Source organism: Erigeron canadensis, chromosome 7, assembly GCF_010389155.1.
Source record: "Erigeron canadensis isolate Cc75 chromosome 7, C_canadensis_v1, whole genome shotgun sequence".
In the NCBI taxonomy this organism is placed as follows: domain Eukaryota; kingdom Viridiplantae; phylum Streptophyta; class Magnoliopsida; order Asterales; family Asteraceae; genus Erigeron; species Erigeron canadensis.
The window spans coordinates 30,400,678-30,424,345 of record NC_057767.1 but is presented as its reverse complement, the minus strand read 5'-3'; the positions used below and the strand labels follow the sequence as shown (position 1 = coordinate 30,424,345).

The window sequence follows — 23,668 nt, the reverse complement described above, 5'->3', positions numbered from 1 at the left end:
TTATTATTATTATTAAATAATACTATAAGTTGCCAACTTGCCCAACTATAGCTCATCTTCTCTGTTCTCTTCCTCTAAAGAACAAGTTCCACCATTAACGTAGTAACTAAAAAAATTTCTATTACTATAAGCCGACCTAGAAAATGCTTTATTAATTAGAACAAGAGACAAGACTTTGAGCTAGATGGGTAAAGACCGAACATAAGGATGCTCAACAACCTGAACAAATTCCTTCAAACCTTTTTCAAAGATGACAAGAAGCTATAATATGCGCGCACACACAAATACACAAAAATTCAATACACATCACCATTATAATGTTTACATATTATCAGTTCATCCCTACAGAAAATAATACAATAATTATTCATACTTTTAGTTGATGTGGAAATATCTACCAATAGTATACTACATACAATCGAATGTAACAAATAAAGAGTGAAGCGTGTTAATCGAATAAATCCAAAAACTGTCATTATCGATCAACAAGCATCAACAAAACTGGCCCAATTGAACTATCATCACACTAGCATCATCAACGGATCCTCTAGATACCGAAAGTTCGACCAGTTTCTTGCAAGCCAAAGCGGGTTGTAACTTATCATTGCCCACACAAAAGGAGCGGGCTAAATCGATTGCTTCTTGATTGCTCACTTTGTCCCACAACCCATCCGAAGCCATAATCAAGAACTCAAATTCAGGCACGATTTTAAAGAAATTTGATTCAGGTTCAGCCGTTATCCATTGCTTAAGACTTTGATCTCCAATCCCTCTTGAAACCGCTAGTAACCCAAGAACTCTTGGAACACCACGACTATAATCAACATACCCACCCTAAAATATTAACCATATACATACGTACGTGTTAGTAATCACTAGCTAGTCACTATATAAAATGATCCACATTGTCTTATTAATATATAAAGTGCTTGTTAATGATAGCCCTTAATTAGAGCTGTCAGTACAAATTAATTTGGTGCATTAATATTTGTGTATTGGTGTTTATAAATTCGTGTATTGGTTTTTAATATGTAAAGTTTTTAGGCATACATGTAATAAATTGTTAGTCACAAGCTGTCATTACCATTTTTAAGTTAATGATATTATTAAGTGGTGACTTACTAGCGACTCGATTCTTTGCTTCTCGTCTTGTCTTGAGGGGCGGTGGTCGGAGGTGAGAGGCATGGCGGTGCCTCCATTGCTCACCACAGCACGACAATCACCTGCATTTGATACAACAAGATTGCGGTCTCTAATAATGGCGGTTAAACAACATGATCCGCCACGGTTATTTAGATCCAGAAATTGTGAATCTGTGTTCATGTAACCTTGTTTGATTGCTTTGATTATATTAACTTCACCCATTTTTTCCACTTCAGTTAGAATATTTTTGTAAAGATTTTCTGCTGCAAATTCAGCTGCTTTTGATCCTCCATGACCATCAAAAACACCAAAGAATGCCTGAGAAGGTATAAAAACCAAATATGAATTACGTTAGATGGCCGGTAAATTAACCAGAATATTAATTATGTTTAGATGGAAAATTTCCCAGAATATATACGCGCAGTTCTGTTAATGTGTACTACTTAGTCCACTGGACACCCTTTGTGGTTTGTGTTTTTTTTTTTCCACATTAATTATAATACACATGCAAAATCTAATGTACCATGCATATAATTAATACAGTATGTGCGTAAAAAAAATTAAAATAAAAATGTGTACGTACGTACGTACCTGTTTATGTTGTCCATTGAAGTCGACAAAAGATTTAAACCGATCTTCCATAACATCTCTAGCTCCTTTCTTACAATAAACCGAAAACCCATCTCCGTCAACCTCCACTTCCTTCCACGGGTCCTCCACCACCGTCGTCAACGAAGACGACGTTAGCCAACCGGAATGTCCGTAAGACACAACCGGAATGTCCACCTTTAATTGTCTTTTTCTTTTTGGATCAGCAGTACTACTAGCAGTGCAAGTAGTACTCCTGATCCAATAATCTTTAACAAGCCCACTTCCTGACGGCTTGATCGTTGCCGGTGGTGACGGAGAAGGTAAACCTTCCGGCGATGATTTATAATGAGATGAAGATGATGGTGAGTTTTGCGGCACAGTAATGTTAACCATATTTTTGTCTGTTTCCGGCTTTTTCAAGATTTGATTTTTTTTGTTTGCATGTATAAATTAACGCTATTTGGTGTACATGTGTTGTATTTATACTTTATAGGGTGAGGACTGACCGACGGGTCATTGGTCAAAGGGGTCAAATTGCGAAATTTTCAAAAAAATATAAGAGAAAAAATTAAACAAACCTAAAGTTACTAATAAAAGAAATAACGTGTAATGAAAGCGTTTATATTTATGTTTTGAATTGACCTTCCTTGTGTGTTTCCATCTAAATTGGTTCATGCTTAATTTCGAAGGAAATCTATCTAGCTATATCAGTATCAATACTAATTAATTAATTATTATTATTTAATATATATTTAACGTGAGAAATTAATTAAGATACAGATATTATCATTATTATTAGTTTATTACGTACGTACACTATGCATGGTTTGATCAACTGTTAACAACACTGACTTTGACAATATTTATATGACTTAATTACCGTTGAATAATTTTGGGTAATTATTCAACTTTTTGGAGTAGGCACTTTGTAATCATTGACGGATTTTCTTAGTCGTTTCGATCAAGGTTGAGGGACATCCATAGAAATCTCAAAGCCAGTAATATCTGACTAGCTACGTACCTCATGATGCCAAAAATATATATATGAGATTTTGTACGTCACGGCTAAATTGTTTCGGATCAATGACTCTGAAGCAAATACAATTATGTAAATCGATCGGGCCGGACTATTGTGTTAATTAGAGATATATGCATCTACTGATTTTGATGATGATCCAATCTCAGGACTACGATACATAATGATTTATGTGATCGATACGATCCAAGTTTCAGACTAGTTTTAGAGATAATACTATACGTATCTTCACAGGATAAAATCAAAGGATGGCAATATTAACCTTCATAAATTGTTGCCATGATGGATTATACGTAAACTAGCTAGCTTAGAGCCCTTTTTTTTTCTAAGTCATTAAGTGCCGAACGTGGTAAGTGTTTGAATGCATAAATAATATATGTATTTATTACGTAAAAAAATAGGTAATTGACGGTTATTTTTGTTTATCAAGCAAAAAAAAACATGAAATTATGCGTTGAATTTTTAATTATTGGTGTGTAAGACTGATCTGCATGCGTCTCTATCTCCATCTTGTTTGTTTTCAAATCAGGTATGAAGACAAACACAAAAGTACCATTTTAGTACAAGGTCACATGTCTTCATTATGCTTAATCAACAAGTTTTCTTCGGGACCAATCTTCTTATCTTTATTTTCTCACTTATATTTGACTTACAAAACTTGGTGGTAAGTCATTGAACTTATCCTTAACTCTGAAGATAATGTCAGTCGATGAGGAGTCGCTGACAAAGTTTGTTGAGTCTTCTCAGCGAATCCATGACTCAACAGTATCTCAGCCTTGTTGATATTTTTACTTAATTATATATGTTGTTATATTTATGAAAATTGTTGTTATTTTTTATATAATATTGTTGTGTTTAACTGAATTGAAAATAAGGTAAATTGAAAATAAAGATAAAGATGTATTATATTATAGGTAATGGTGAGTTGTTAAATTTCAATTTTAAAATCAATGATATGGAACTGATTGAGGTGGCGATAATGTAGAATTATAGAAGTAGGATATCAAAACTTTGTTTTAATTCTGATAGAAATAAGAATAAACAAAGCTTTACTAATACTCCCTTCGGCCTGCAAGAAGTGTCATGTTTTAAATTTTTAAAGTCTAACTTTTACAACTTTGACCAAAACTATATTTCTTGGTGTTACATAAGACTTGATGAAAGTTATATGAATTGATTGTGTTTTAGAAATGTTTTCAATTATATAATTTTCGTTAAGTTTTATATAATACACAAAAATATATTTAAGGTCAATGTTTAAATATTAAGACTTTGAATATTCAAATTAAAACACTATTAATGGAACAGAGAAAGTAATAAATAATTCGCTCGATAAAAACACAAAATGGTGACGCAACTGAAACTATTATTATTAAAAACCTCAACTAAAAACAAATAATATGGAGACTGGCTTCGATTAACAACTAGATTGTGTTAATAATATAAAACATGACCAGGGCTTTATATTTAGGCATGTCCTTATAGAACGTCCAAGCGACGTCCGACGCTGGACCGAGCCTAGACGCTATAAGCACGACCGACATCTAGGTCGGCGTCCATACGTTTCTCCCAATCCTAGACACGATGAAGAAGAGAAATGTGGGGCCCGTTTGGTGTTTGAACATTGCAAAGTAAAAAAAAACATTTTTTTTGAAATTACAACCATTTCTTCACATTTAACCACCATTTCTTCACATCTCACTTTCATTTTCTAATTTCTTACTCAAAAACTATAATTTTTCTCAACATTTCATCCACCAAAATGCCTTGGAGTGTCAACAAAAAACTTTCAGACCAAAACCAAAACCAAAACACAAACCAAAATCAATACCAAAACACTGTCTATGCTGATTTTGATGCGCTTCTTTATATCGGATCTCTTCCAGTGGGATCTCCCATGTCCATGTTGTATTCTAGTATGATGGGGGACATTAGCAACTTTGGTTAGATGAATTAATCATTTTCGCATTTGTTAAGTTTGCCCGTGCTTAACGAATAGTTTTAGCAGTTCATGTTACTGCAACAATTTTCAAGCTGCGAATCAACCATACCAAAGGCCAGTCGGTGAGACTTCTTCTCAACCGGTACGAACTAGTGTCGCCTCTACAGAGGATGAAGTCGAAGAAGTTCCTGCTCCCCAAAAAAGATTGACAAAAAAAGGGGTTCCTGTAGTGGCGAAGGCGAACTTTTGGGCTAAAGTGATAGAATGTTTCAATGAATTACACCCAGCGGGAGAGCGGAACAAAAGTCAGCTACAAGGGAAATGGAACAAGATCAAGAGTACTTGTAAGAAGCTTGGAGCAATCTTGGAGAGCGGTGCACAATTAGTTACTAAGGCTTTACTTTCAATGATGATCTCCTCCAGCCACCCCTCGAGATCTAACTGTACCACCCTTATGTTAACGTTGATTTCTTTCAATACGTAAAACCGATCAAAAATTTAATAGAGCTACCATAAAGAGGCATCTTACTACCATCAACACCAACACTATCAAACTCACTTACCAATTAGTTTCCAACTTGATGATCTGAAATAGAAAATTAGAAACATATAGGGTATGTTTGGTAAAAATAGCTAGAAGCTGGTAGTTGGAAGCTGTTAGCTGGTAGCTGTAGCTGGAAGCTGATATCTGTTAACAGTAGCTGTAGCTGAAGCTTTTTAGATATATTTAAGTGTTTGGCAAAGTAGTTGTAGCTTTGAATAAAACGTATAAAATGACAAAAATAGACAATTAAAAATAAGTTGCTTAATATTAAAATAATATATTTATTTATTTAATTTATATTAATATTTGTTTATTCATAAGCAAAACCTATATGCTTGTATATTTCATTTAAGTTTTATCATAGTAGTCGTAATATATTGTTCTTCATATTTCAAATTACTTTAGAAATGGTATATTATACTTTCATATAACTTTCATCAAATATTATATAATACAAATCAAAATATTTAAGGTCAAAGTTTATAAAAAAAAGACTTTGAATATTCAAAATAGGACACAATTAGTGAAACGAAGGGAGTATATATTTTTTAATATATGTCATAGTGAATTGTGAGAAATATTTTTTTATATGCATGTAAGTTGATAATGATAATAATTTCAAAGTTCATAATGATGATAAATTCAAAAGCCTGAAAGTTTCTTGTAAGACCATATGCAGTGACCTTACACGTTCAACGAACTTTGCTAATTAAATTATGAGGGTTACTTTAGTAACTATAAATCTTAAAGTCAGGAGCTTTTCATAAACGCTACTGATACAAGCGTTAGGAATTAGAAGCTTTTTCATTTACCTAAAAGCTTGAAGCTCTTTTAACCAAACAAAGCTTTTTATTAGACAAGAGCTTTTCCTTAAAAGCTTGAAGCTTGAAGCTCCTAAAAGCTTCAAAAAGCTCATCGCCAAACATGCCCATATACTAGTGCGAGATCATACCTCTAATTAAGACTCAAACTTATGTTATTAATTTTGTTTATTTGTTCTGCTTTGGTTTAAGAATTTTAGTCAGGTCAGGTTTCCATAAAATATTCACATGACGTCATGACCACCCTAAGGCCTAAGCCTCAGGCCCAATAGAATATTACCATATCTACTGTAATACTTTAGAGCCTAAATATAGAAGCCCAAATACATTCTGGAAAGATGTCCTATTCGTTCCTAATGTAAAGCCCAATTGAGCATTTTTGCTAAGTTACTCGTAATAACTGGACTTTTATAAAAAAACAATATATATTTTAAAAACTAAATACGGACTAGTCACGAAGTCTTTATAATTTTGTTTTATTTAAACTTGAACTCAAACATCTCTTAGTTTGAAGTAAAACAAAACGGGTCACAATATTAGGTTTTACATTCACACGTAAATTAACATTAGCATCGTCTCTAATTAATGTAAACTTCTCCAAATTCATAACATTATTATAACGTCATCTCACATCAACCTTTTTATAAACTAACACTTTTTATGAACTTAACCTACCAATTTTCCCAAGTAGACAAGTTCATAAATGGGTCCGAAAATTACTTTCTTTAGTTTGTCATTTACGGAGTAGTATTTTTTATGGATTTTAGCAGACCCAGTTGTATTCGCCCTTCATGGTTCATACGTATGAAGTAATTAGGGGTATAAAATTTTGCTCTCTAGTGATATGCATGAACGTATAATTAACCTCCACCTAAGTTTTATGTCAGTATATGAAATTATACCCTTTAAATCTCCATTTAAGAATAGATCGAGGATATATATGAATTTCTAATGATAGCACCTATAATTATTATAGGTGATTAATTTAGTTTGTAATTCATTAACTTTACCAAACTGAGAAAAAAAAATTTGTCATGTGTAACTAAATGTCTCTTAAATTTATTGATCCCACATAAAAATAAAAATAAAAAATCTTCTTAGCTAGACTATAATGGCCGCAGATGATTATAAACGTCAAACTCTAAACATGTTAAACATCCAAAACGTACACATAACACATGTGAGTCTACATCAAGTTATTATCACTAAAAGTACTTAAATGGATAACTTTAACTAAATATGAATTCCCACTAATCATTAATCAACGTTACCTAATCCTACCATGAGTGTGGCTTTTTTTCTCCCCAAAAGATATCTCTTTGATAAAGGTTTTTTTGGGATAACGAGTTTTTTCCTCATTGTAGTGATTTAATCAAGTTTTGTCCGTGTTGAGTCTTAGCCATTTCTTTGATCACCACCAAAATATAACTCGCCCATGAAGAACTATAGTTAACTTACAGCTCTCAAAAGATAAAAAGAGAAAGGGATTTGATCCTGAAACCTCTACCGAATAAACATGACTCCTTAGCACTCGATCGAATTTGGTGATGGTTTTATTTATAAATCTATACAATTTACTAAATTTAATTTAAACACGCTCAACTTATTTGAATTTTTGGACTTATATCTAAATTAAAACAAGATTGAATATCCTCATTTGGAATATGCATGGATCATTTTTTTTTAACTTTCAACTAGCTAATCATCCCGAGTTCAACTCGGGTTAACTTATAAATAAATAAATCAAATTTTACCGGGTAACTTTAAAATATGTTATCATGTTAAAATGTATGATAACAACGTTAAATAAATTAAAAAGTTGTGATAAGTTATTATGTAAATAATGTAACTAAACGGAAACAAAACTTGTGTAGCTGTACACACATGTTGAAACACATACGGGTGGTAAAAACAAAAAGTAAAACATATACTAAAAGACACCATAGTTTCGGCCTATTATAACGGAAATTAAGGTGATTAAAATCTTACATAATAGTGTGAACATTTAATAAAAATCTATATTAATGAGATATATTTAAAAAATGTAAGATATTTTAAATTTTAAATCAATAAATTATGATGATGTCATAATTAATTAAAAGAATGCATGAGAATACACAATTTTTTGCAAATCTTAGATCATCACAATCCCGTGCGTCACTATGCGTGCATACTCACATACGCCCCTTTTTATATTGCTTTCTCTTTGACGAACGTACCTTCCTTTTCTTTTCTTTTCTTTTTTTTTTTTCCAATTTTTTCCCCCAAGATTTCCAGCTATATAAAACCAACATTTGTCAACCTCTGTATCTTAATGTACAAATACATTAGCATAATGTACAATACAATAACGTTCAATTTCCGAGTCGGTTGTCATTTTTTCCCCTGGGCTTCTCTGCTTTTCAAAGAGCAAATTCGATGACATGAGAAGCCTACCGTGCAACAAACAATCATATGCATAATCCACCTGGAACGACCGTCACCGGAAATAAACACCGGCAACAACCGTAAAATCAGAACAGGAAATATTAGAGTTAATTGTATGTGTGCCTAGTATTATGGTGGATGTAAAAAGAAATAAGAAATCAATTTGGAAGAAATTTGAAGAAGACAGGCATTGTTAAGTTGTTTTTATGGAACAAACACATACAATGAAAAAGTCTAATAAAAGAGCCACCTAGAGATATGGGATCCAGGTGTAAGGTGAAGAAAATGTAGCCCACCGTTTTACTATCAAAAACATTCCAAAACCATTTGTGGTTGTACATTTACATTTGTACATCCATATATTGAGTTTATATTTATATTTTCATAGATATACGGAAATTTAACGGTTACATATACAGTATATATAAAGATCTTTCCACTACATAAAAGTTATCATGGTATTATTTTCCTTTTTTTTGTTATTCATATATAACTTTTTACGTTTCCATTTGCTTTTTTTTTTCATTATATTTAAAATAAAGTAAATATACTTTTAATCATGTAATAACAAATCTCTTAAGTCTTTTACATGACACTGATAGTATATAATTGTTAAGATAACTCACTTTATGATAAAGAAAATGAGTGTTATTATGAAAAAGTTACATACAACGCTTTATATATACAAAACATAGATTGTATGCATATGCATGTCTTTGGAAAATAACAACTATGACTTTTTGTAATTTGTATCTATATATTGTAAACGTTTTATTTATGTTTTTTATATAGTACGTATGAAACTTACATACAACACAGCAAAACTATATATGAACCCGGGCAACGCAACTAGTTTGATTGAAAGTGAAAACTTTAGTATTAAAAGATGTATATACATGTATACTATCATTATGCATATAAAATAACCTACTCTTTTTTTTTTTTGTATACAAGGAACTAAAACCTAGTGATAATGTTATATTGCTAATAGAACTCCAAAAAATAGTAACAAGTTATATGAAAGAACTTTTATGTTAGAAAATCTTACTAAGATTATGGGGTGACGATGATCCAATTTGGATTGATAAGAACAGAGACTAAATAATATGGTTTTGACAAAAATGGTAAATTCAACGTAAATCTCTAAATAAATATTGTTGACAATTGAAATTGTGAATGTAGAAGTGGTGTGTCAGTGTACGTATAACTTTCTCCACTGATTTTCAGTGTTCAAAACTTTGACATGGAAAAAACGAAATAGAATATTCCATGGATGTTATATCCTATTCGATGTAAGAACTAAAGGAGTGTTTGGTTCATAGAATGTTTTTGTATGGAATGGAATCTTTTGAAGGAATTGGAATCTAAAAGAATGAAATTTGACGGAATGTTTTTGATTTTTTGAGAATTCAAGTAACGGAAGAAATGAAATTCCTTCCTCCATCCCCATGGAATGGAGATTCCATCAAATGATGGAATGTTTACATTCCTACGGAATGAGATTCTTCCTTCTTTGAACAACCAAACGCACTAAAGAATGAAATTCAATTCCAATTCCATCAGATTCCATCAAATATTGTGAAACAAACGCGACCTAAGAATTAGTAATCATCAAGATAATAACTCAGCTTTACGTCTTTAAAATATATACACGCAATTGATCAACTATATTCAACAATATTGGTAAAATTTAAGTACCGATGTAAAAGGCTCCTAGTTGATATACTTAAAAAATAAAAAAAAATACTCTCTTTCCTTTATTTATTACGAGTCATTTTAAACACTTCTGCTTAATATATTAATAATACCTTTAATGTAATAATTTATAACATATATCTCTCAATATTTAAATAAATATACTACCTTCTTTTAACATTAATTACTTTTACATTAATCACCATTATCGCCCCCACCACCTGTCGCAGTCGTCCCCGCCACACCTACCACTACTACCCCGCTCCGCTACCACCATCGCGAACTAATTGCGCGGGTATATGACTCATATACGTTTCACCCCCTGATATTTGTCAACTTTAGTCAATGTACCTCTGTCATGAGCTTAATACAATCTATTTAGCATTTGACATTTTGTAATCAGTCCTATTTTGGTTAAAATTAATTAATCTAGTATTGGTTAATATATGATTCAACCAATGATTAACTTATCTAATATATATATATATATATATATATATATATGATAGGTATCTAGACAGAAGGTTTTTAAGCAGAGAAGGGAAAGAAGGTCCGGTTTTTTTTCTACGCTTGTTTATTAGATATTTTTTTCATTTTTCCATTCTTTTTTTAATTAACTCAATCCATGCAAAAATTTTAAAAAAAATATTTATAACCCAAGTTAGTGAGTTATACTCGTAAGGGTACGGTACGGGCTTCGCCCTTAAGGATATTAATAATGGTTAGTTGGTGGGAGTGGTAGGTCATAGAGGATGATATAGGTCATAGGGGGTAATCGTGATTGGATGATCTACCTAACGGGCTACGTCCTTTGGAAAATAAAATTTTTTAATATTTTTACATAGAATTAGTTAATTAAAGAGAGAATGAAAAAAGTGAAAAGAAGAAAAAAAAAAAAGTTCAAAAAAACAAGCAAAAAAAATCAAAAATGAACATTCTTTCCTCTTTCTCCTTAAAATACCTTCTCATTCGATCTCTATCTTATATATATATATAATGTATTATAATTATGTTTTTCTATTGTTTCCCTGACAATAATGAACATCATCCATTGGTTCTTCGATTTATCCAAAAAATGTTGAATCGGATACATAGATAAAGGATATACCAGGACACCAAGTATGTGTTAAGTACAAAAAGATAACTTGAATAATGAGACAAATCGAATAATAGGGTGTTATTTTCTGCTTAATGACTCATATCTTTTGTTCTATTTGTAGAAAGCTATGGAAATATTTAGGATTTTATTTATTTACCCATAAGCTATTTAATAATAAGCAACTGTGAGGGGTTTTTGTTTCTTTTTAGCGGTTCTTGGTCATTAAACAAGACTGAAACAGTTCTCAAGTGTCACTATATAACGAAATCTAGCTACTTCGGTGCGGTTTATCTTGCAAAGTCTAAAGAATTTAACAAGAGGTATCAAAACTAGGTGGGGCTAATGTGGACGGTTACCCAGGTAAAACCCCGGTTCAATGGTACCTACAAATTAATTAAATGACATTTAGTGGCACATATATTTAATGGCATATGTCTAATGTGCCACTATAACCAGGTTTTTAGTGACATATATTTAAATGTTTGTGAGTTTTAATTTTGGTTTGTTTTTTTCTCGGTCATTTCCTTTTTTTATGTTATGACCTTTTCAGATTGACTTTTTTTGTGTTGAAAATACTTTTGCATAAAAGGTATTTCGCGGAAGAGATTCAGGAGCAATCAAAGAAGATATAAGTCAAATGTTCCGCTAATAATAGATTTTTATGACTTGGTGTGACTCTTGATAATAGATTTCTTTTTGGTAAAATCTAATTAATTTATATATTCAACTTGCTTTAGATCTAAAAGTTTTTTGTTACTTTCGTGCAGATCTAATACTCATGACTGAAAAACCACTCAATTGGATAAACAAGAAAACGATTTGTCATCTATGGATCTTCATTGCTGCTAGAGAAATCTACCTTTGCTCTTATGTTTTTTCTACTTCTTTTTTTTAGATCCATGATACTTATTTACATATTTATTATATTTGTTATATTTTGTTTGAATGTTTTTTCTCTGTAATTGGATCCGAAAATATAGAATAGTAGCATTTGTTAATTGGAATTTGGAAAGTTATATTTCTTTCAAGTTCTTGTTTCCTATATATCATTCCTATATTTGGTTCATATTTGATTTCAATTCGTATAGGTTATAATATGTATAGCTTAAACTTCAGATGTTGAAGCTGTTTAACATTTTTATATCATGAATTCGTGATTAACAATTTTCTATGATGATAACAAATTAATTTAGTCAAATTTCTTAAATTTGACTCTTAGTTTTAAGCATATGCCATAATAGTGTTTTTTTACAACAATGGCGCAATAACAATTAACAAGTGCCACAATAACTTTATAAGGTTGCAGCGACACAAGTAACAAGTGCCATAAAAGGGCTTTAGTGGCACCACTTGTAATGACACTTTTTTTTATATGTCACTGCATCCTAAGTTGGCTTTTAGTGGCACTTCTTTTACTTTTAATGGCATTTTTTGTATGCCACTAAATAACACTTTATTTGTAGTGGGTAATAGTGGATTTCGGTTATACTCAAATGAATATGGTAAAATGAATGTGTTCTGATGAAAAATGTCAAAGATATGAAAGAATGTGAGATCATGGACTATTCACTATAGTTGATGATATGGCCCAATGCGGTATTTGTGTTTGAGGGGGGATTGTTAGGTGTAAAACTCGATCATATCCCCCGTTGAGAGTATAAATAAATTCTAAGCTTATGGATTCAGTGTTTTTGAAATCAAACTACTATACATTGGACTTATATCGAAGTTGATGAGTTGAACTGAAAATGGTCATAAAACAATTGCATACATTACTTACGAGCTGGGATTATCTAAAGTCTTAAAACGAGATGGACTTGAGCTTTAGTATACCCAATAGCTCATATTTCTATGAAAATAAGGTTAAATCATTTATAACTTCTGCCAAAAAACAATTCCATCAAATTGGTACCAACATTTTTGAACATTATAAACAAAATCATTGCAAGATATACAATCATGCAAACATATTTACCATAAAAACTTATTTCCAATATTAAACATTTCTACATTGTAAGACATCAATATAGTAACATTATTAATTAATAACTTATAATCTTTACATAACGACATGTATGATTGTATCTACGGATATATTGAGCAAACAATAGACTGTACTTTTGATACAATAATAGCTATACCACAATACGTTGACAACTTTGTTTCTTTTACTAGATGAAAACTCAACCAATAATTGGTTAACTCAAGTTCAAACAACTACTTCACATTTTTTGTGGTCCATTCATCACTTTCAAGAAAATGACATTGTAAAATATAGCTATATGTATGTACTACAACCTTACCAATGACAATAGATAAGTGGAATTAAATTACAGAAAGAACTTTGTCAACTAGTTTTTGCTAGGTCTATACGCTACAAATTCGAATATATTTGCAGTTATTTTGTCTTAAGTGTCATCGTATCACAATCGCCACATCAGTTTCTTTTGTCATTGCCCAAAGGACATCTTTTCCATAACTTTATTTTTCCCTCAATAATCTATATCCTAAAGTTTTATTGAAGCGAGCTTACATTGACATTGCATTAATTTCTTGAGTGTTCTAAATAAAGAAAAATCTATATATTATTTACACTAAAAATTTTGTTTTGTAGACGAAAAAAAGAGCGTTTGTCTTATTTTAATGAGGTTCGATTTATGAATTTAGTTTCATAAATTGTTTACATCATGTAAGCTTAGGTTTAGGCTTGACAATTTATATTACGGCTAACTAGCATGATAGCCGCACAATACCGTGGTGGTGATGACAGCGACGGTTTGGTGGTAGAAGTGACTGTTGGTGGTGAATGTGGTGTTGAATATTGTAGATAATTAATATGAACGCAATTAATGATTTAAAAGGTTAATGAAGATATTATATATATATATATATATATATATATATAAAAGCCTTAAGGAGTGATAGTGCAATTTAGAGGGTAAGGGTTTTTTAGACATTTCTTCCCATTAACTTTCAATATGAGGTTTTTTTTAATAGATAGTATAAATGCTTTGATAGTAGATCAATGATCATATAGACTTGTAAAACTATTAATACACATAATAAGTATTGTATATTTAAATTAATTAGATCCTTTTCCTTTTAGACTAGACATATTAAACGGTCTCAAAAATGAAAAGCAAAAACACATTGAGGATGAAGATAACATGATGGGGTATATGTTAAAAAAAAATTTGTATTTTAAATCACGTTCAATTTACCATACAACAGTACTAAGTACTAATTAGAGTAAATTTCATTTAAGGTATTTGTTATCAATTATGACTAGACCTACAAGTGAAGTTTAAATACGCGGGTTCGATCCTTTGGCGTGCCCAAATTATGCGGAGATAGGATAGAGGTATTGTACCGGCATCATATGACTCATACAGGGTGAGTCAATGGCTATCTAGTTGTGGTAATGGACTAACAGGACTAGGGTTCCCTTTATTATTATTATTTTTGTTCTATAGATGTCAACATTAAAGTTCGCACTCGTGACATATGAGTAAAATCTCAAAAATATCCGTCACCTGGCTACATTTACTTGAGCTTATATATTGTTTTAAATAAACCCAAAAAACTACATGTAGGAGTGTATGTAGGACCCCTCACTCCCAAGTCTACTAACTAGTATATGAGTATGTAATATATTAACAAAAAGTTCTACTTCGTTAGGAATTACATTATGATGCATTGAATGAGGACGAGTTTTAGGATTTTGATTATCAGTTGGAACATAATCGCAATCTCAATACACTAAACATTTGAGGATGCAATGAACTTGGACGGGATAAGTCATAGAGTCCCTTTATGGTTCTACATTTTTTTGAAAGGTAAATTTCGTTGGAAACTTCATGTCGCGATTCGACAAACGGGAAGTCTAGCATACATTGTATTAACCGGGTCCGTGTTAGAGAGCTCTCTCGAATTAGAAATATCTATTTCAAATACCCGATGAGGAAAAACCCTCTAATAATCCGTCCAAAGGCACGACGATTAATAGAGATAAACTCTGTCCTCTTAAACTTGAACCTAAGAATACTCAAGTCAAGCCCTCATAAAGGGACTTAATTCCTTTATCCTCCTCAAGACTTGAATACAAGACCTCATACAAGGAGATGACCTTTCAACCATTAAGCTAAAGCTCAAGGAAATAGATAACAATTTTGGTCAGAAAATGATACAATATTCTAATTTTAATTCTAACTCTAATGACCAATTATGTTACAGGTTTCATCATACCTTACTGCGGTCGTGAGAAGACATTACATGACCTATAAGGCTATAATGAATATATCTTTAAGGGGGGAGGGAGTCGAAGGGCTCATCTCCCTTCAATTATCCAATTAAATTACTCCACTTCATTTCAACCCTTCAACCTTTTTTAGTGACAACCGAAACTCCCAACTTTTTCTTCAAATTTTCATAATTTATCCTCAACATTATAAACTTTACATAATTAACTTTTTTTTCAATTTATTTGTTTTATTAATAACAAAACACATTACATAATAAAAATAAAAACACTACATAATTGGGAAAAAAAAAGTTTATACTATGTTAAAGAAAATGTTGGAAAAAAAAAAGTTATAACGAGTTAAAATTACAAAAAAAAAAAAAACTTTTGTTTTTGAATTAAAAGGTTGGAGGGAAAAAAAAGAATATTATTTAGTAAAAAGTTGGAGAAAAAAAAATAACGAGGCACAACTTTAAAAAAAAACAAAATAAAAGTTTGTCCAACTTTACAGTTTTGGTCCCTGGCGCTTGTTTTCTTCCACTTCTGGTCCCTGTAACGGTTACTCCTCACTTTCCAAACATGTCATCTTTAATCCTTGCAGCTTCAACCTTTCTTCAACCTCCCGCGAGCTAGAAGCTCGCTCACCCGATCTCGCACCCAGCTCGCTTCAATGGCACCCGAAGCTCCGTCATCTCGCCCAACCTTTCCTCATCTCGTGAACCATCTCGCCTTCCACTCCCTCCCCTAATAGGGATCTTAACTATATATACAAAGTACCTTCAGCATTTTTCTGTATAAAAAATTCTATTTGAAAATTATTTTGTAAAATTTTCACAATCAACTTCTACAACTAATGTTCTTCAATTGATTAAATTGCTAGACTATCTATATGGATAACTTATTTTTGCATAGTTGTAATATTAAATTTTTTTTTTATGCATAGCTGAAATATTAAGACACAAAACCTTTAAAAGACAATATTAAATGTTTGTTACCTATGTCTTTCATGTATAGCTAAAGTCTCGACTCTCGACAGATACCTCACCACCTACTAGTACTACAATTGACTAATACCATATAATAATGCAAATATAAAATAAAGACGTTATTAACATTTAGCATCTCATGGCTTATATGCCATTTATAACACTTCTTCATTATTCGAGTTGCCAAGATATACAGATTTTTTGGTGCAAATTTTTCCGAAGTATATTCCGATTATTAAGATCCGGATATAAGATTATAAATTGTCCTTATGCACGCATGTTCAGACATAATATTTCTCAATTAAGTATATTCCATTCATAATTACATTCGGACATAATAATAATTAGATTATTCCCACGTAATACGCATAAAAACATATATATATATAGAGAGAGAGATAGAGAGGAAGGGTTATTTGAGAACTTACAAATAAAAAAGAACGCGAGAACAATTCTGGACCATTCATTTTCTTATATTTTATCTCTCTTCCATTAAATAAAAAAATTCACCCAAATCATTTAAAATGTTTTATCTCACAAACTATAAATCGTTAGACGAAACAAAAAGCATAGGTAGTCTTAAAATTTCGTCCTCTTTCATTAGAGATACAATTCGATATAATTTTAATGACTTTTTAATTTTCATTTTTTTTCCCATCGTGTTCATCCTACACATGTGTAGGTTCATCCTACACATGTGTAAGATCATTGTTTTCACATGTAAATTAGTAAATGAACATATGTACACAACAATGAAGGTCAAGGGCGGAGCCCGTTAATCCATGGCAGAGCCATGGTAGCCAATGACGGAGCCCGTTAGTCCATGGCGGAGGAATAACGGCTAAGGGCGGAGCCCGTTAGGTAGATCACCCCTCACTGGTCACCCCCTATGACCTGTCACCCTCTATGACCTATCACTCTATGACCTATCACCCCCACTAGCTTTGATTTATGAATATCCATAAGGGCGAAGCCCATTCCGAATTATAATTTTTGTTCAACCTACACATGTGTAAGTTATGTGTAACTACCAAAAAGAAAACGAAAATTAAAAAGTCGTCAAAAGTATATCGAATTCGATCTCTAATGAAAGAGGACGAACTTTTAAGATTACCCATGCTTTTTGTTTCGTCTAACAATTTACGGTTTGTGAGTTAGAACATTTTGAATAATTTGGTTGAATTTTATTATTTAATTGAAGAGAGAGAAAGAGGAAAAAAAATATGTGGTCCAAAATGGTTATTGAGTTCTTTTTTTTTTAGAAGTTCTCAAAATAATTCACCCCATTATATATATATATATATATATATATATAAGGGATTATTACCTATGGATGTAACTAACTATGACTAAATGTTTATGTTATGTAAAAATCTCGTAAAATGTCTATGTCATGTAACTAACATGTTAAATTTTTATAATATCATAAGTTGACAAATATTTAACCAAGATAAATTAAACCACTAAAAAACATTAAGTTACATTAGTGGTCGTTTAGATTCCGGTTTACAGTGACCAGACAGTTGAAAAATGGATACATCATCTATTATAGGTCTCACTAAGTAAGGTTTTCGTCTCCTTGGACGTATTTCATTCATCCGGATATGTCTGCATTGTCATTGTACTTATGATTTAACGTTTTGTTCGAATAATTTAGTTATACACTAAAATTATTAAGCAATTTAATTATCAATCTATATATTGCATGTTGTATTAATCTAATTTAAAATTATGCATGATATCATTTCAATTTTCATACAACTATTTTTCTGATATATAATTGTGATAGCTTACTATAGACTCTATATTTGTTTTTTTAGTTCTTTATTAAGAAGACCGGTTTAACGTCCGATCCGCTTTTCAAAATATTGATTTAATAAAAATATTCTATGATAAAAATCCTATCCAAAAATATTTATAACCAAATTTTATTTGTTATATAATAAAAATCATATACAAAAATATAATTTAATAAAAACATATTACATTAAAAAAGAAACTTTTATTATAAAAACATTAAAAACTAATTTTAAAGATAAAAAATAATGTAAAATTTAGAAATATTAGTTTCCATAATTATATCATTAAAAACATTAAGTATTAATGTCTACAAACTTAAACAAGTAAGTAATTATAATTTAAATTTTTTTAAAACAAAATTAAATCTAAAAAAGTTAAATACGGTATATGACATAATAATCTGATATAATGACTCTAATTAAAAGTTTAAATTCATCTAAGGGTCCATATTTATCCAATTATGAACTAAGGTTTCTTTTTTATATAAACAAGAGATAGTGCCCGTGCGTTGCGGCAGTGAGATGGTAGGGTGGTAGGTCATAGGAGGTGATAAGTCATAGAGTGTAATAACAAAATGCTTTAGCCGTACGGGTTCCGTCATCGGATTTAAAAATTCATCAAAAGTATATCGAATGAAATCTCTAATGAAAGAGCATGAAATTTTAAGAACACCCATATAGTTTTTATAATTTATCGATATACAATTTTTGAGATAAAAGATTTTGAATGAATTAGAGGAATAAAATGATTTATGGATGAGAGATAAAAAAAAATGAGTGGTTGAGATTTGATGACATAAAAAAAATGAGTTGTTAAGATTCAGGTTATTATATGTATATTAGGTAGAGATGTTTAAATTATTATATAAGAAATAAGGGTATTTTGGGTAGTTTAAATCATCATTTTCTTAAAAAAAAAAAAAGCAAAATGCTTTATAAGATAGTATTAGATTTAGTAATAATAATAAAGGGAAAGGGAATATGAGGCTTTTAGGTACCTAAGTTGGGTGAAAACCCCTCACATACTTTTTTTAACCATAAAAATCATGGGGGGTAAATATTTATTCAAAATATTAATATATTGGTATGTGAGGAGTTTTTTACCCAAGTTGGATGCATGACAGCCTTATATTCATTTTTCTCTAATAATAATAATAATAATAATAATAATAATAATAATAATAATAATAATAATAATAATAATAATAATAATAATAGTAATAGTAATAGTAATCACTTATACTACTATTTTGCTTATGTCCTAAATTTATTGTTATACATATGTATTTGTTTTATCATAGTTAGTGTGTGTACAAATATGATGTGACAACTTTTATAAAAATTTCACATCTAAAATTATTGATACTTTAAAGTTTATATACACTTTTTAGTGTGAATAAATATCTATACACATTTGTTTCAATATAATTATAATTATACATATATAAAAACGTGACTACCTTTTATAATGACAACCTTTTATAATTTGTTCATATTAACTAAAAATAATATTACTTATTGTGAAATCTGAACGTGTATGGATAATTAATTATGTCCAAAGAATTTTGGCAACACTATTTCATTAATTAGTTTTTCCTCTCGATGGTATTTATTAATTAGGTTCGTAGAATCCAAGTTCATCTTTGCATATATAAATTAACTAAGATAAGAAAATAGAACGAATATATGCTTGCCTAGCAATATTACCCGAATATAGCTTATTTTATGCTAATGGGTTACTATTATTGTTGTATACGTATACATAATTTACGTTTTTACATTTCATACATAAACTATAAACTAGAAAATTGCCCGCACAACGCCTATTTTTACTACTCATGTTCTTGACTCTAGAGTCTAGAGTTTGATATGAGTGATTAATTCTGTCGAGTGTTATGATTTTAGAAAAATTTTGAATTCAGCGAGATAAAGAAAAACATAAGAGAGAAAGAGGAACTATACAGTTTTTTTTTTTTTTAGTAGGAAGTCTTTGAAGGGAACACAAATGTGAATGGACCACAAATGTGTAATGTGTATTTTCTAGTACTCAAATTTATAAACACGAATTACTTAGTTACTGTCTACTACACACTTGCGGGCAGTGTACCCGATCGTATGCAATATAGTTGACTTAGCAAATCCGAGGTCGAACACAAGGACTTAATTAAGCAATTGTTAAAATAAAGTAATTCAAATAAAAACGGGTTTTGTGATCGAATTGTCACGTTGCAAAAGTTAGTAGAAAAAGTTAGTAATCCCTCAAGATTAATCGAAAAGAGAGTTTGTTTTAAACAATAATTTAAAAGGCATCGGTTTTGATTTCGCTCGACAACATGTTAAGATTGCACATAAATGAAGTTCAAATCCAAATTAAGTTGATTAAATAACCGAGACTCAAACCAAACATCAACCCCGTACTCGTTAAGTTAATGACATAATTTGACTCTCGAGTTTAAACCAATTTTATTACAAAGACCGTACCCCAAGACGTCTTTTATAACGTACATAATCAAACAATGATTTTGGTTATTGAAATAACAATTATACCTATCGATTGTACCCAACCGTTAGCGCATTCCCCCTATTATCATTGAACGATTATCTACCATACCCGTAATAGACCCAATTGTTTGTACCCAAACAACTAAAATGACATATGTAAAAGATCTTCGTTGTAAGTAAAAGGTTAGGTTTAAGGAATGACTAAGCAAGCCTTATATACTTTCCAAAATTTTCAGATTTTCGACCCCATTGCGGCGCAACTAGGGCGTTGCAGCGCAATGGGTCTTTGACTGCTGTTGACTTGTTGAGTATCGTTGACCCATGCTGGATGGAATCTGAAGGTGTTGCGGCGCAACTTAACTCTTTGTTTTTAGGTTGTGGCGCAACTGGCTGTTGCAGCGGAATGCTATATTTGTCAGCTTTGACTTTTGTTGACTTTCTGCAATCTTCATCCAAAGGCTTAGAAAATCATCCGTTAGCACTTATTTCACCTCAATAATGTCGTTTCTTCCAGAATTACGCTCAAATACCTGTCAATAGTCTGAAACACTAACAAATACCATAAACGCGCCAAATGTATACTAAAACGACTCATAAAACATGTTAAATCAACTATATTCATTGTGTGAAATATGTATAAAATACGACATATCGATGTGAATGACCATTTGTCATAATATAAAAATGTGTTAAATGATTATATTGTCCATAGTACAATATAGATAACTGAAATAAAGTTTTAATATATGAATATAGATAACTTACATTTTTAAAGTACATTAGTTGCATTGTTATCAATAATTTTCATTGAATCTACATCAAATTACCCAAAGATGTGGAATTGACTTTGTAGTGTATAAATAAATATAGATTAACAATAAAAAAACATACATCAACTATATTTTTGAATAAATATATTGATAAACGGAATATTATTATAAAAAAATTTAAAATTCAACTTATTTCAATAGCACAATGATCATAAACCATGTTAAAAATAAATGACTTATTTTATCATATTATTATGATATATATTATAAAAGGTTTTAAATGAATATTATATATTATAAAGTATATATATTTTAAAGTTAAAAGGAAATGATTTATCTTTTTAAAAGTTAGTTTAAAAATTCTTTTAATATATATCACAAAATAATGGCATATGGATTTCACTAAATAAGTCTTTTTTTTTTAAATCTTACATTTTGACTTTTTTTTATTTGTAATCATTTTATGTTTTTTTTTTCTTAAATGTATCATTTTCCTAAAACCAATTATCCACCCAATCAATCGCTATGGTTATGTGTAATCATTTATTTAACTATATATATATATATAAAGAAGGAAACTAAAAACATGTGACTATTTTTTTTAGATAGCCAACTCTTTTTAGGTAGGTTGGTCAGGACTATCTTCTAAATCCACTATGTGGGCCCTGAAGGTGAGTTTTCCACAAGGTCTTGGGTTTCTCATCTCAAGGTATTTTTCATGAGGAGGAGATTGGAGGTCCAGCGATTTGTTGGTTAAAATTGCCTCCAGCACGTCTGAATCGAAACTAACTTTACAAAAAAAAAAAAATAGACAAACTTTCTTTTAGTAGCGTTAAGAAATGTTTTGACCATCACTTCAAAGAATCATACACTTACACGTACATAACGGGTAATACGAGTAATATATAATTATACAATTTTTAAGATATATAAGTTGTATCTTTCGTATCAAAATTGATAATAGGTATATGATTATTGGAAAATGATCTGTATATTACTAAATTTTAGCAGTACACTGATCGTGTATAGATATCCACGACAATAAGACGGGTGGATACTAGTAATTAACAAGGCGACCAAAAATGCTAAGCCCAGGACTAGATGATCGAGCTACAAAGATCAGAAGTAGGCTCGAGATATGAAAGGCTCTAGGTATGCCCTAGATATGAAGGGCTCGAGATATATGACAAGCAAGGCAAGGATAATGCTCCCTAAGAACCCTTGCTAGAGTATATGTATAAACCTAATTATATTTAATGGGTCGAACTCTTTAAAACCCTATGTTGGGCTTCAGCTATGACATGCCATGCTAGAATGGCACATGGCATGAGATATGACATGCCTTGCTAGATTAGCACATGGCATGAGATATTACATGCCTTGCTAGAATAGCACATGGCATGAGATATGACATGCCTTGATAGAATAGCACATGACATGAGATATGACATGCCTAGCTAGAATAGCACATGGCATGAGATATGACATACCTTGCTAGAATAGCACATGGCATGAGATATTACATGCCTTGCTAAAATAGCACACGGCATGAGATATTACATGCCTTGCTAGAATAGCACATGGCATGAGATATGACATGCCTTGCTAGAATAGCACATGGCATGAGATATGACATGCCTTGCTAAAATAGCACATGGCATGAGATATGACATGCATTGCTAGAATAGCACATGGGATATGACATGCCTTGCTAGAATAGCACATGACATGAGATATGACATGCCTTGTTAGAATAGCACAGATATGACATGCCTTGCTAGAATAGCATATGGCATGAGCTATGACATGCCTTGCTTGAATAGCATATGGCATGAGCTATGACATCCTTGCTCGAGTACATGTCCATATATATTGTTTATATTTTATACCAACAAAGGTAACTTGTACATCAATTATACATATGACATATAAACATAAATATTCATACATGTCAAGCTATAGTCTTTACAAAGAAAAGGAAACTGACAACATTAGAATCCTCGAAAGTGTTTGTCACCCTTCCAAATATACTTTCTATAAAAGCTCAATTCAATGCCTGTCAATTCACACATT

The 23,668-nt window shown here is 30.9% G+C and overlaps 1 protein-coding gene across 1 annotated transcript; it reads right to left on the bottom strand.

Annotated features, from left to right (window-relative positions):
- Window positions 1-492: 492 nt before the first annotated feature.
- Window positions 493-2,127, bottom strand: LOC122609269 (probable protein phosphatase 2C 2). Its single transcript, XM_043782326.1, has 3 exons — window positions 1,735-2,127; window positions 1,123-1,461; window positions 493-834 (listed from the first exon to the last, which is right to left on the bottom strand). The coding sequence occupies exons 1-3, from the start codon at window positions 2,125-2,127 to the stop codon at window positions 493-495; spliced, it is 1,074 nt and encodes a 357-aa protein (XP_043638261.1).
- Window positions 2,128-23,668: the final 21,541 nt, after the last annotated feature.

What these genes read in the sequence shown, in the direction of transcription:
- LOC122609269 (XM_043782326.1), bottom strand. Translation starts at nt 2,127, where the DNA reads ATGGTTAACATTACTGTGCCGCAAAACTCACCATCATCTTCATCTCAT. An exon ending in TCAATGGACAACATAAACAG is followed by an intron (nt 1,462 to 1,734) that starts GTACGTACGTAC and finishes ATACCTTCTCAG; the next exon opens with GCATTCTTTGGTGTTTTTGA. An exon ending in AGCAAAGAATCGAGTCGCTA is followed by an intron (nt 835 to 1,122) that starts GTAAGTCACCAC and finishes TTAATATTTTAG; the next exon opens with GGTGGGTATGTTGATTATAG.